The sequence below is a fragment of the Helicoverpa zea genome, chromosome 26 (genome assembly GCF_022581195.2).
Source record: "Helicoverpa zea isolate HzStark_Cry1AcR chromosome 26, ilHelZeax1.1, whole genome shotgun sequence".
In the NCBI taxonomy this organism is placed as follows: domain Eukaryota; kingdom Metazoa; phylum Arthropoda; class Insecta; order Lepidoptera; family Noctuidae; genus Helicoverpa; species Helicoverpa zea.
In genome coordinates, this window is record NC_061477.1 from 2,973,325 (window position 1) to 2,987,094 (window position 13,770).

At 35.7% G+C, this 13,770-nt stretch overlaps 2 protein-coding genes across 2 annotated transcripts in view; one reads left to right on the plus strand and one right to left on the minus strand.

Annotated features, from left to right (window-relative positions):
• Window positions 1-2,849: 2,849 nt before the first annotated feature.
• The window catches only part of LOC124642968 (pleckstrin homology-like domain family B member 2), a 123,521-nt gene continuing 112,600 nt past the window's right edge, over window positions 2,850-13,770 (plus strand). Inside the window, exon 1 of the mRNA XM_047181792.1 lies at window positions 2,850-3,157. The gene's annotated coding sequence lies outside the window, so the exon portion shown is untranslated. The remainder of the gene's footprint in view (window positions 3,158-13,770) is intronic.
• Window positions 4,170-7,914, minus strand: LOC124642969. Its single transcript, XM_047181795.1, has 3 exons — window positions 6,985-7,914; window positions 6,568-6,786; window positions 4,170-6,157 (listed from the first exon to the last, which is right to left on the minus strand). Exons 1-3 carry the CDS (start codon window positions 7,138-7,140, stop codon window positions 4,187-4,189), a joined length of 2,346 nt encoding a protein of 781 aa, XP_047037751.1. The 5' UTR covers window positions 7,141-7,914; the 3' UTR covers window positions 4,170-4,186.

Below are 13,770 nucleotides of genomic sequence, written 5' to 3' on the forward strand. Positions count from 1 at the left end.
TATATTGTTACAAGTAATTTTATTTATGTTTTATAGAGAAACTAAAAAGTCAAATAATATAAGTTTTATTACTTTTATGAGAATTATAGTTTATAGTGAAAATAATAGTTATTCAATCGCTTGGACAAAATGTAACATTTATTTTGTATTACCTACTAACAGAATTTTTATAAAGGACCAGGGGCGCGATTCTACTAATATTGCTTAAGCGACATACGATTCACTTCCGACTGAGATCCAATCACGACTCTATTACAACTGAAGCGTATGTGGCATTCCGCAATTTTTTATTTTAAATAAAAGTTTTATCCGTTTCTGTGATTCAATAATGAGTCATACTGTCTGCAAATGATTTACGATTGCAATATGATTATAGAGCAGAATACCCTAGACCAAATGGCAGACCAATGACAAACCAATCGAATGTCATTGGAATACGATTGATCTTATATTAGTAGCAGAATGCCCGCTAGATTTAAAACTGCTATTGTGATTCAATTGTTATTAAATTTTCACATTATTAATTTAGCAGAATCGGGACCCAGATTGACATCATGCATCGTGATTAGAATTGACAAATTAATTATGCTGCTCCACAAAGTACACGTCCAATCTGAAGCTATGTCAAAATTAGAGTAACGGATGAACTGATATCAAATGCAAGGTGCAAGGTGTAAGCAACATTTCAGTGGGACAAAATAGTTCTTCTATCTAGTAAGTACCTACAGAATATATCGATGCTGATGCTAGTAAACAGATCAAAACATAGAAAGAATAATAGTAACGACCGTTAGTACAACAAAAAGTCATACATAATTTTATATAAAACATTCAATATTGATAAGCTCCTGCTCCACCTGCGTCTTAACGCGTAAAATTTTGATGTGGCCAACGTTTTAATGGCATTATTAATAGCATTAAACGTTAAGCGATAACTCGGGTGTCGGTTTTTGGACACGTCAAAGGGTTTTAGTGCGTAGCTTAGCGCGCTAAGTGATGTTGGCTACATTAATGCCATCTCATTGCACGCATGCAAGGACGAGTGTAGATACTTTGTTTAAGCGGTAACTGCATTTTACGAGCACGATAATGGAATGGTCAAATGAGAAAGCTTTAGTTTTTAGAATTATTTTGTGTGTCTGAGTTTAACCTCTTTAATGTGTGTTAACGCGTGACTTCATGAGGGATTAACTCTTTGCGGAATTGTAACCTAAGTGTAATCAACACGCATTTTTAATGCCCTAAGTAACGTGTAGTTGGCCATTGACATTAACGTTAACGCTAACGCAGATGGAGCAGTAGCATTTAAAAAAAAAATACTGCATCCGCTGAAATTGAAAATTAAATGATGCGATTGAGAATAGCGCCATCTATTGCTTGCAAAAGTAATCTTTGTTCAGTACTAGTTCATAGCAGATGGCGCTAGCAAGCGAACAATTTCATAAAATAAATGGTGGTGACACCGTGTTCTAGCCCTTTTCTCAGTTCGATTATTATGTGGACTCTTATGATTTTAAAAATAATTCCCTGACTAGATACTGACTTAGTTAATATCACAAACGTTAAATAGGTACTTAGGTTGTTCCATCAAAGTTTAGCAATTAACGGCGTAAACTTTCAGAAATTAATCCAGGCATTTTCTTAATGACTTCTAGCCATGTTTCTCACCTTAGCCGGTTTTAATTTGTGTTTAAAACTTAGCTCAGTAAGTATCCGCCTAATAAAGTATGTACTTATCTACTAAACTTAAATCGTATTAAAAAATATAAAAGTTCTAATATTTTAACCATTTCTTGTTCAACAGACAAAAATTATTATGCCTCTCTGCTGTGCCTTAACTCGAAAATGTAAAAAAAAACAAACTACATTTCATCTCAATCTTCGTCATAATGCGTATTTAATCGGGGAGTCCTACGATTTAAAAACAATATTATGATAGGTACCTACGTTACACGAGAATAATTTATTTGATATGGACACTGTAATTTGGAACAGTTTTTTTTATATTTAGTTACAAAAATAATTGTGTCTCCGGTAAGTTATGCTAAGGACTTCGACATATCGTCTTGGCAGCTACTTCAGGTTTTGTCGGGTCTTTCAAGGCCATGCTTACTTATTAAATATTTATAAGGTGCCCTAAATTCGGTTTGATTTTATTCCATGCTGGTGATGCTCCACCCCCAGAATACAGCATTCCGGGTTCATAAGTATACAATCGCTCTGCCCCTGTCACATAAAAATAGTCCATTCTACTAGAAGATAGATTATTCTAAACACTCTAATATATTTAAATATCAATTATCAAAATCAAAATCAAGCAGTTCTCTTAAACATAAGTAAACTTAATAGATTGGCTGTATAATATCAGTTTCCTTGGCGTATTTAAAAATATTAAGTTCTGTGTGGTTGGCTGCATTGAACGTCAAAACTGTGTTGCCTACACAAAATATTTACCAAATTCAAGGGAAATATTACACTAATTTGGTCACAGTTAAAACTAATTTATATGCTGTAGGGTTTAAAATTTTTGGCTCCTTTATGATAATATTTGAAAAAAAAAAAACAAATACATGGAATACAAGTTTTATTGTAAATAAAATGAGATAATGAATTATTCTTACTTATCAAACACTCAATCAAGATACAGATTATTAATTCTAAACATTATCAAATAAGTAAGGTTTGAGAAATGTTAAATTTAATTTATAGCATAACGGTTTCATTTTACGCTTGAAAATATAGTAACTTTTTGAGCCCTCGTTGTTAGGAATTTATCTTTTAGGTTGGTAGTAAATTGTAAATTATAAATATGCAATAGCAACCCAGCCGACTCACGTCATTTATTCCAATCAGTTCGAAGTTCGGTACTAATCGGTGCGTCTCGCTTGTTTGTTTTGTTTACGTTTTATTTTCAATTAAAAACTTTTCTAACGCCGCCGTCCTTTGTTTACATTAGTACATTAATTAACACGAGAACCGTTCAGTGTTGTGTGTAACTGTGATATCTCATATGTAATTCGTATTGCAAATATTTTGCACATTAAAAGTTGAGTTTAGTCATCATCCCGTGAATTTTGAGTTTGGTTTTGTTATTGTGATATTTTCGTGAATTAAGCGCTAAAATGTTAGTGCTGTAATAATCGATGGATAAATAGAGGTAAGTGTTGTTTTTATATTGTTTTCCCGGTATCTGACGCTGATAAAACGCGTGACACTGTCTACATTTCGTACCTATCTTGTTTTTACCTTTTTTTTTCGTATTGTCATTCTCTGTCGATGCATTTTTTTCGGCGAGTGACCTCGATTCTTTTTAAAAGTTTACTTTTCTGTTATGGTGATAATGATCTTTAGTGAAATAAACGTGCTCGTTATTATTAATAACGATTAAATATTGCATGACGCCGAAACGTACTTAGTGTATCAGATTGTTTTGAAAATTCTGTTAATATGTTAAAAGTTATTAAAATTATCGCAAAAGTAGGTAGTAAATAAAGTAAATGAGCATACAGATTAAAAATAAATTCATGACTAATTACTTGAATTAAAAAGTTGGCAAAGATTCTTATGAATCAGATGAAAAGTGAGTCAATTAGTGCTAAAATGATATAAAAACGACGAATTAAACTTTTTTACTTACTACTACTACTTTGTTTTAACGAGATTAAGTAAGGAGTGCAAATAGTATTTGCCAGAAACTTGTAAACAAAGGAGATTGCCCGTTTTGTAAGGGAAGTTGGGTCCCAGTGAAAAATGTTTGTGCCCTGAAGATTTTTATTTTAACTAATAGGAAAAACATTGCATTTTCATAATCAGAAACCTTTTTTCATTTATTCACCCTGGTTCAAGAGATATCATTATTTTTCTGTTTTAAGAATATAGGTTATAATTAGAAATTGACATGGACTATAGATCACTATGAGCATAGAAATATGTACTGTAAATAGCAGTACCATGGAATTATGTCTCTATTTATGCATAAAGTAATGGAATTGTTATTATGTGTTTCCCGCGGTTACACCCGCGTCCCCGGGAACACCTTTCCATACCCGGATAAATTATAGCCTACCTAATCAAATCTTTCCTCTTTATAATATTAGTATAGACTCATAATTACCGTTATTGATAGTTATTATTATTTTAGTAATAGCAAGGGAAATAAAAAAAAAACAAAACATGAATAAACTATTTATTCTTCATAAAATATTTCGTCCAAAGATTGAGCTGGAGCACTCACATTGTTGAAGCGGCCCCAGCTTAAATACCACAATACTGTCATAGTATGAGCACAACACCCTACCGTACGGTTACCCACTAGACAGTTACAATAGTAAGCAATGATACTTTCTAAAGAATTTGCCCGATCTTCATCTCTACTTATCAACAAATAAGAGTAATATGTTTTATGGCTCACATGGCGGGACTTAATTCTAGTCCTAATTAAATAATTATTTTGACCCAATATTAAGGGCAAATCCTCTTCCAAGACATCATTGCTTACTTCAACATTATAAGTACCATTACTTCTTATGTGCTCCCCATAATAGGATCTAGCCTGTTTTAATTGGTAAGATCCCAATGCAAATCTTCTTAAATCATCTAAAGTTAATCTTGGAAAATGATCTAAATGGGGAGCATTGCTGTCTATGTTTTGGAAAACCGTACGTCTCCTATTGATGTTATCCCTTCGAATAAATTCCCCCAAATAATTACTACTGTTTAATCTCGCCTGAGCAATTTGCACATACTCTGCAGCGTCAGGTCTATCTTCAATTGTTGGGTGGAATTTATTCAAAAGGGCACAAACAATTTTAAAATCATCCATAAGGTGTGTTGATGCTCTGTTAAAATATTCTTGTCGAAACAGTTTGTAGTCTCTTTTGATGCGACCATTTACAATTTCAACTACCCATCTACACATAGTCACACACCTAGACTTGTTTGCTTGGTCAGTGGTCAATTGAAATTCACCTTCCAATAATGACTCAGGCATGTATGTTTTATAATTATAGCTTTGGAGTTCAGGGATCACGTCTCTAAATCCCCTATCCAATATAAAGACATCCCCCTGTCTAAAAAATGAGCGCATTGGACCACTTTCATTACGAAATAGATCACTCATGATTGTCGAGTCATTTTTTGTTGCTTCATATGGTCCAATGCACTCTAAAATATATCCATCACAACATGTGATTAAAAAGGGTTTAACCAAATTATTATATTTGTGTAGACTATATGTCTGTTTCTGATATTTGTAGTTACTACTACTCTGTACATAAACATATGTACCATCACATATGACAATAGCAGGTTTAGAATCTGGAGCCATGCTACTGTCTCCGAATAGACCTTCAGGAATAGTCCTGTTACGTGAGGCCACATTTTGTATATTAGTGTGATTAACTCCCAAATGCATTGGTACAAAATGTTCTTTTAAACATTCCCTAACAATGTTCATTTTTTTTTCTAATGTAGATCGTGGCAATTGAAAAAGAGTTGCCAGTCTTTGGTTGCTGTCCCCTGTCCTAAGTTTAACAAGAAATGTGCTTAATGCAAGGCTAGGATTTCTAACCTTATTATGTAAAGTAGGAAGGCTATTTAATATTTCATTAAACTGCATCTCTGTAAGTCCCAGCCAATAATGGCGTAAATGTGCATCCATTGCTGCAATATTATTAAAATCTAAACTTCTTTGAGAAGCTCTTTCCAGTATGGAAAATATATCATCAACTTGAAAGCTAGTAAAGTCATTTAGGTTGGTAGTCAGTTCATCCCACTGATTGCTATATAAATGGTGATGACAGATTCTAGCATTTAAAGGTATATATATATTGTACTGCAATAACAACAGTTCCTTTATAGTCATAGGTACTAAAAGACGTTCATCATTATCACAGCCTACAAACATACAGTGACGAGAAGCTGCAGCAACTCGTTTATACTTTTGTGAGTTAATCTTAGATTGAACTCGTAATGCTTGTTGTGGTTGAGATGTTGGAGCTGGCATTGGAGGTGGTTCAGGTATCTCGGGGTCTTCTAATGAAGATAGAGCTGCATCCATGACCCTTGCAGGTCTGTTTGAATCTTGAACCTCCAAACGTCTCGTCTCCCGAGTTGCTGCTAACCAGCAAGGAATGCACACTTTTTGTAAATGTGGAACCTAAAATGAAATAGTTGGTATTAGTGAATATCAGAATAGGTACCAAACCCTATATTGTTATTGTGCAAGCATATGAATAAAAATAGCATCAATTAGAAATAAACTATGCAGCATTTTTTCTGAAACATTATTTAGAAAATGTTAAACACAATTGCAGGGTATGAGATCTCAGGTTCAGTTCCAGGATTGGGTTTCTGGGTATTTCCATTAAGATTTCATGAGTAGTAACCAGAAGAGCCTGGAATACTGGGTTTGTGCCTGGTTGATTGCATGGTCTCACCGTTATTACTTAGAACATAACTGACAAAATGTATTGTGTACTGTTAGGTACACCTCTGCCTAATCGTCGTCACGCTTGTGATTGGGGATTATAGGCGTGATGATACAGAATGTTATTAAATAATACTCACCAGATGTGCTAAAGTCCATCTTAAAATCATGCTACGTTGTGGACAGTCTAACTCAACTCTGTGGGTTCTCCGACTTGCAACAGAGATACCACATCCATAACAAACATTTAAGTGACCATATGCAGGTGATATATCCTCGTGGGATCCAGTTATATTTGACAATATCCTTTCTTGCAACAGCAAATAACATTCAATACATAGGATATCATCTGACGTTACCTGGAAAAGATTATATTCTATACTATTCTATATTTATAACTGCTTAAACTTGTAAATACATAAACTCTCATAAAGAACTAAGTTTACAGTGCTAAGTTTACTCTAATCAAATGTTATTTTGAGTTTGCATAATGCATTTAACCACTATATTTATATTGTCCACAATAATTATTATTGTTTATGCACACGATAACTTACAGGTGTAGGCGTTGTCCAAGTTCGTAGAAGAACTGTCATTTGCTCGTTCAACTCCTCAACTGTATACCGGCGTAAATTAGACGCTAGTAAAAGGGAACAGTTAATACAGCGTCGGTAAGACAGGCGGTGTGCCCGACTTCTGGCTGGGGTAGACATAGTTCTGACAAAAACAGTTCGGGAGTTCAATATCACACAAGGATTTCACTAAGAGTCAAATTGTTCTCCAAGAATAGCACTTTATCTCACAAAGAACAGCACAAACAAGAGTCAAGCACTTAGAGTCAATATCTCACAAAGAGGAGTCAATTATCTCACAAAACATAAAGTAAGTACGCGAGGAACTTATTAGCTCAACTCGGTGGTAGCAGAAAGGCACGTATCGTAAATAATAACTAAGTAAATACGGAATTCAAAACTCAACGTATTATACAAAGCAATCACGAACACACAACGAACGAACGTCAAAGTGATGTGACATGCGCAAGTAAATGTTGCCAGAGCAATTATATTTAATCATTAATAAATCGATTTAAGTTTTTAAATTACGTAAGGCTTTTATTTTAATTTAAAATCGCTCTTATCTTATCTATCTTATCTTATCTGTTCAACAATATAGACTTATCATGAATATAGTTAGAATAATAATTAAAAATAATTGTATTTTTTTATTTTTAATAACTGTTTTGTTTTGATATCGATTACTCTATTGATTAAAATACGTAATTTTCAATAGTTATTTGATATCTGGCAACTTTTTTTTGTTTACCAATCAAACGGATGTCGACGTAATGTTTAACTATTAATTAATTTTAACTTTATTCCCAGGGTGAAAGAAATTGTATAAAAAATAATTTGGAAACAAAAAAATAAACAATATTTTTAGGTTATTATTCCATTCAGGCACACGATACCACAAAAGGGACCTGCCCCGTGGCAATCTCCTTTTGCAAGGGTATAATATTTAAAATTAGCAGTTTTTCTGCAGTTTCCACGTCCCAAGGGAACTAGTGCCCGAACCGGGATATAAAAGGATTCAGTTGTTTGTTGGTTACAAACAAAAAAATACTAAATATGTTACCATAATATTTTCGATATTAGAATATTAGTATGCATTAACTACCTAAATAAAATAACATTCAACACAGCATTGTCAGAATTTTAAAAACTTGAATTTAGAATGTTTAGACGAAAACCATAAAGCATCCATATATGGCTAGTAGAAGGTGTAAATTATTTTGCATGCCAACTTAACATGCAGTTTGCATTTGGCTTTGATTGCCCAAGTGTTGCCATATATAGGAAAGCCGTGGGTGTAATTATGACCCACACCACATCCTTGCGAAAATCTGTTTTACAGTTAAATGACAGTTTTGTAGTTCCATTTTTAAAACTGTGTTGTTTTGGTGGGAAATTGTTATTTTACTTTTCTTTTGTCTGTAAGGATGTGGACAGTAGCTTTCTAGTTTCAATTATCCTTTTTAGTTAATAACTGTAGTCAGCCATTTTTTAAGAAGTTCGTAAATTCAAACAAAGTTTTCAGTCTGTCTGATACTGGCTAAATCCCAGATCTTTGTAATTTGTTTTCTTACAACTATCTGCACACTGATCAAACTACTTCCTGCATGTGAATAAAAAATTGCCTATATTAAAATATTTCAGTATGCAATCTGTAGTTTTGTGCATCAGAGTCGCAAATATCCAAACTTTTAGCTTTACAATTAAATTAACTACGTTAACCGAATGAATTTCCGATCTACACAACAATGAAATAAATACACACTCAGCAAGCACTGTAGTAAACAATGATTCATTTTATTCATTTATTTATTTATCAACACGTTTATTTTTAATGATTGAACTAACCACATTTAATACCTAACTCGCCTACTGCTTGAAAAACTATAAATATAAAATAAAATTGTTATTAAATTAGTATTTGTAATATGAGTAATCAAGTTTGTTTGTTGTTATTATAGAGGTATTTTATAGAAGCTATTTGTATACATACATTGTATCTACTTATTTAATGAACATACTTTTGTTAGTGTTAAATCACAAACTTCTTACAACAAAAGAAAATTATAAAGTTATGTGATAAATGGTTAAGACTGGTGATCAGACTTTCTGGCTTTTGATTACCCGTAATGACATCTCTGGGAGCAAGAAATTCAACAGACTTTCTGAACTACACGGAGGAACTTGTTATGGTATATCCATAGAACAACCTTAACCAATCGTTGCTTAAACCTTATGATTGATCAACCTATGCGGGTGTTACTTGGCCATAAACTCCCTTTATAACCAACTAGCCGTTTTTCCGCGGTTCCATCCGCGACCCGCGGGCACTACTGCCCGTACCGGGATAAAATATAGCCTATGACACTCAGGAACATTGTAGCTATATATCAGTGCACGAATTTTAGAAATTTGACCAGCGGTTCCTAAGACTACCCCCCTACATACAAACTTACAAATTTTCCGTCTGTGACCTAGTCTGTCCACTAGAGACTACGGTCGATGCAATTCTGCCGAAATGTCGGGATCGTACCTTCATATACAGTATCTATTATATAAGTCCCGATTATTTATAAGTACTAACATCATACGATAACATTTACTAACGGCATTTAACACCATGCGTGTCGAGAAAACTGTCTGTTTCTGTGATTGTCCTAAGGGTACAAACAAATACAGCTTTCTACGCGTACACCGCGGTTATATAACTGTTCATTGCGATTCTGTGCAGTACGTCTTACTGCAGTTTCTATTAGAAATGTGTGCCTAATTAGTGAGAGAAAATAATCTGGATAGAGGGAAGTGGGAAAAATAGAGAGGGATTGTCTATAAAGTTAGCTCCTGGTAATTCGACATCATCAACCTTTTTATGCAGAGCTTCCCCTGCACAATGCGCATTGGCTATTTTAAAGACTTTAAAGTTCAGGTTTAAAGTCCAGATCCAAGATCTTTTCTTTCGCCTTTACTCAGTCATCGGTGTCCAATCGGTGCTCCCAGAAAGTATATACTTACCTATTTACCCCAGGAAAGTTATTTTAGTTATTTGCTTGAAATCGAACCCACACATTTAAGAGGCGGATCCTTTAACCAGCAGATCTATGTATACTGTCAAAAAACTATTTATTAATATAATCTATAACCTCGTTTCCTTAATTACAAGTTCCGTGATCAATTTCTTCGCCTTTTATTAGATCTAAATTGCTCACCTTCTCCAAATGAAGCACAAAGTAATTAAACAGCTACCTTCCTACTTGCTGGTCATGGCATGCAACCTTCCTATCCAATTATAATGAAAAACACGCGACCTGTCACTTTCTTTAGTTTCCGATATTGTATGTTGTAGTAATTAGCGTAACTAATTCCTTAATTTGAAAAGTGCAATATAATTGCAATCAACGACCAAAGTATACTATTTTCTATAAACAGTTATCGACAAACTTTCGCTGCTTGGAACCTCGAGATGAGACGTTTTGCAAAAACATTTTTTATGATATCAGAGGGTTGAGGACTATTGAGGAGTATGGTTCAGAAATTAGCTGCGAGCCGCCATAATGTTTGGCTAGAGTTATACTTACTTACTTCTCTATCCCGGACTAGACTGCAGTAATTGGTATAAATGTAGATGAAAATGATCGTGCAGCAGTTTTTAAACATCTCCAAATACTGCATTATCTAGTTCTTAACTTACGACACATTATTATTTATTTATTTATTTATTTATTTAATAGTTCATGTACACAGATACACACACAGAATACAGAAAAGAAGAAAGATAGAACATATAGTACATAGGCACAGCTTATTTCAAGAGAAATTTCTTCCAGCTGGCCCGTTATGGGAGAGTTAGAATAAGAAGAGATGCAGATAGTGTGTAAAAAAGAAAGAAGCTATAACTAAAAATAAATACTAACATTAACCTAATTACATATGTAATATATATATAAAATATATATATATATATAAAAATACACTAAATACTATATGCGTCTATGATGATAAGGACAAATAATGTTCCTTCAACTTCCGTTTAAATAAAGCAACAGTTTGGCAGCTCCTCAGCTCAGGCGGCAAATTGTTCCATAACCGTACAGCGTGCACGGTGAAGGAGTAAGAGTAGAAATCAGTGGAGTGGGAAGGGATTTTAAGTAAGGATTTGAGATGAGTCCTGCAGGACGCATCAGGTGAGCGGAGAAAGGAGAAACGTTCCCGCAGGTACGAAGGAGATTTAGGATTGAAAAGGATATTAAATAAAAGACACAGAATGCGAGTGTTCCTGCGAAGACGAATAGGGAGCCACTTGAGATCCTTGCGAAATTGTGAAACATGATCATACTTTTTAAGATTAAAGACAAAACGAATACAAAGATTTTGCAAGCGCTCAAGTTTATTTAAAAGCTCCTCGGTGGCATCCAAATAACAGGCATCAGCGTAATCTATAATGGGTTGGATGAGAGTCTGAGCAAGTGAAATCTTGGTTTTCAAGGGCAAAAACTGTTGAAGACATTTCAGCGTATGAAAAGTATAGTGAACTTTGCGACTAACTTCATTGACCTGAGCTGACCACGATAAGTAGGTATCAAGAGTAACACCCAAGTTTTTCGCTGAATTAGCGTAGTCAATCTGAACCCCATTCAAACACAGTGGTGGTAGTGACGCAACATCTAGCCTGCTACGCATGTATCTGCTGCCAATAATCATGGCCTGAGACTTCCTGGGATTAATTTGCAGTCCAAAGGACTGCGCCCAATCACAAATCGCATCCAGGTCACGATTCATGGCAGCAACGGCAGCTTCTGCATCAGCACAGGGAAAATGTCTGTAAAGCTGCAAGTCGTCTGCATAGAGATGGAAGTGGGAAGAAATGACCTTTGTGACAGAGTCAATGAAAATAGAAAACAGGAGAGGAGAGAGAACGCCACCTTGAGGTACACCAGCAGAGAGATTGCACCAGCCAGAGGTAAGGTTACCAAGGCGGACACATTGTGAACGGCCTTTTAAATACGAATCAAACCAACTTAGGGTGGAAGGGGAAAAGTTTAAAGATTTTAGAATGCCGAGAAGAATATCAAAATCAACAGAGTTGAATGCACTGCTAAAGTCAAGAAGAACTAGTAAGGTGAGAGATTTGTTTTCCATCGCAAGGCGAATATCATCGGTGACCTTCAGCAGTGCTGTTGATGTACTGTGACCAGGCCGAAAGCCAGATTGAAAAGGACTCAGCAGGTCCATTCTGGATATATACGCAGACAACTGACGATGAACTAAATGCTCAAGAACTTTGGAAAGGAAAGGGAGGATTGAGATGGGTCTAAAATCGGTTAAAGCAGCAGGATGTACAATTTTGGGTAAAGGAATGACAATCGCTGCTTTCCACAGATCAGGGAAGGAACCGGAGAATAAGGAAAAATTTAAAATATGAGTCAAAACAGGAAGGACAGAGGAAAGAGTAAGGGATATCATTCTAGAGCATATATCGTCATTACCTACCGCATTAGATGAAATCGCCAGAATAGACTTCTTCACATCATCGGAGGTCACAGCACACCACTCGTATGGAGGACAATCAGGCAACGGCAGACTGGCCAGCTGACTCAATGTACTGGCTCTGACGTGTGCAGCCAAACGAACTGGAGGAGAGGAGAAGTAATTGTTAAGAGCACACACGTCAGTGTCACCACTATAAGTAGCCTCAGCCTTGCCGATACCGATCGATTTAAGGAATTTCCAAACCTCGGAGGAGCTACGATTATCGAGAGAATTGTGGAAGTAGCGTCTCTTAGCATCTCTACACATTCGACTGCAGCGGTTACGTAAAGTTTTGTAAGCAAAAAGGTTGCGCTCAGATGGACTACGCTTCAGCCTCCTCTTCGCCCTATCCCGACTAGCCATCAATTCTTTAATGGCAGGAGTGAGCCAGGGAGCCGGAATATTCCTAACTTTAACACGACGAATGGGGGCATGGCTGTCAAACAAACGTAGTAATTTAAGGTTGAAGCAGTCTACCATTTCGTTGATGCAGGTGCTCTCCAATACACAGGTCCAGTCAATGAGATCAGCATCACGCGTCAATGCCTCCAAGTCAATGCCCTTGTAATTCCGAAGGAAAAGGTACTGTGGCTTTCGCTTAGGAGGACGAATCCTGTAAGATAGAAAGATGAAATCGTGGTAGGAAAAACAAGCAGTAAGCTGTCCGTGAAAAGAAACATTACTGATCTTTGACACAATCATAAGATCTAACAAGGAAGGAGTACAATTGGGAAAGTGGTGAGTAGCAGAGAGAGGTAAAATACTAAGATTGAAAGAAGAAAGAAGAGAATTAAGTTTAAGCGCTCGACTGTCATCCTTCAGTAGACAAGTGTTAAAATCACCCATCATGACTATATGCTCGTACAACGGGCAATAATCATTCAACAGCGAATCTAACATGTCAAAGTAATTAATATGGAGGTTTGGACTATAGACTACTCCAAGAAGCATCTTAGTGTGATTTAAGATAACTTCAAGAAATAGATGCTCTGCTGATTCCGAGTATAATGAAGGGGAAGCACTGATGATCTTATACGGGACATCAGCCCGCAAGTACATGGCAACACCCCCACCTCCCTTTCCCGTTCTGTCGTTCCGAACCAGAACAAAACCAGGGAGGGCATAGTGAGCAGACAGAAGCGAAGGTTTCAAAAAGGACTCGGAAATCAACAAAGCGTCAAGGTGCGCACTGTCAATAGATGCCAGAAGGTCGGAGTGATGACCAGGAACACTTTGAGCATTTAT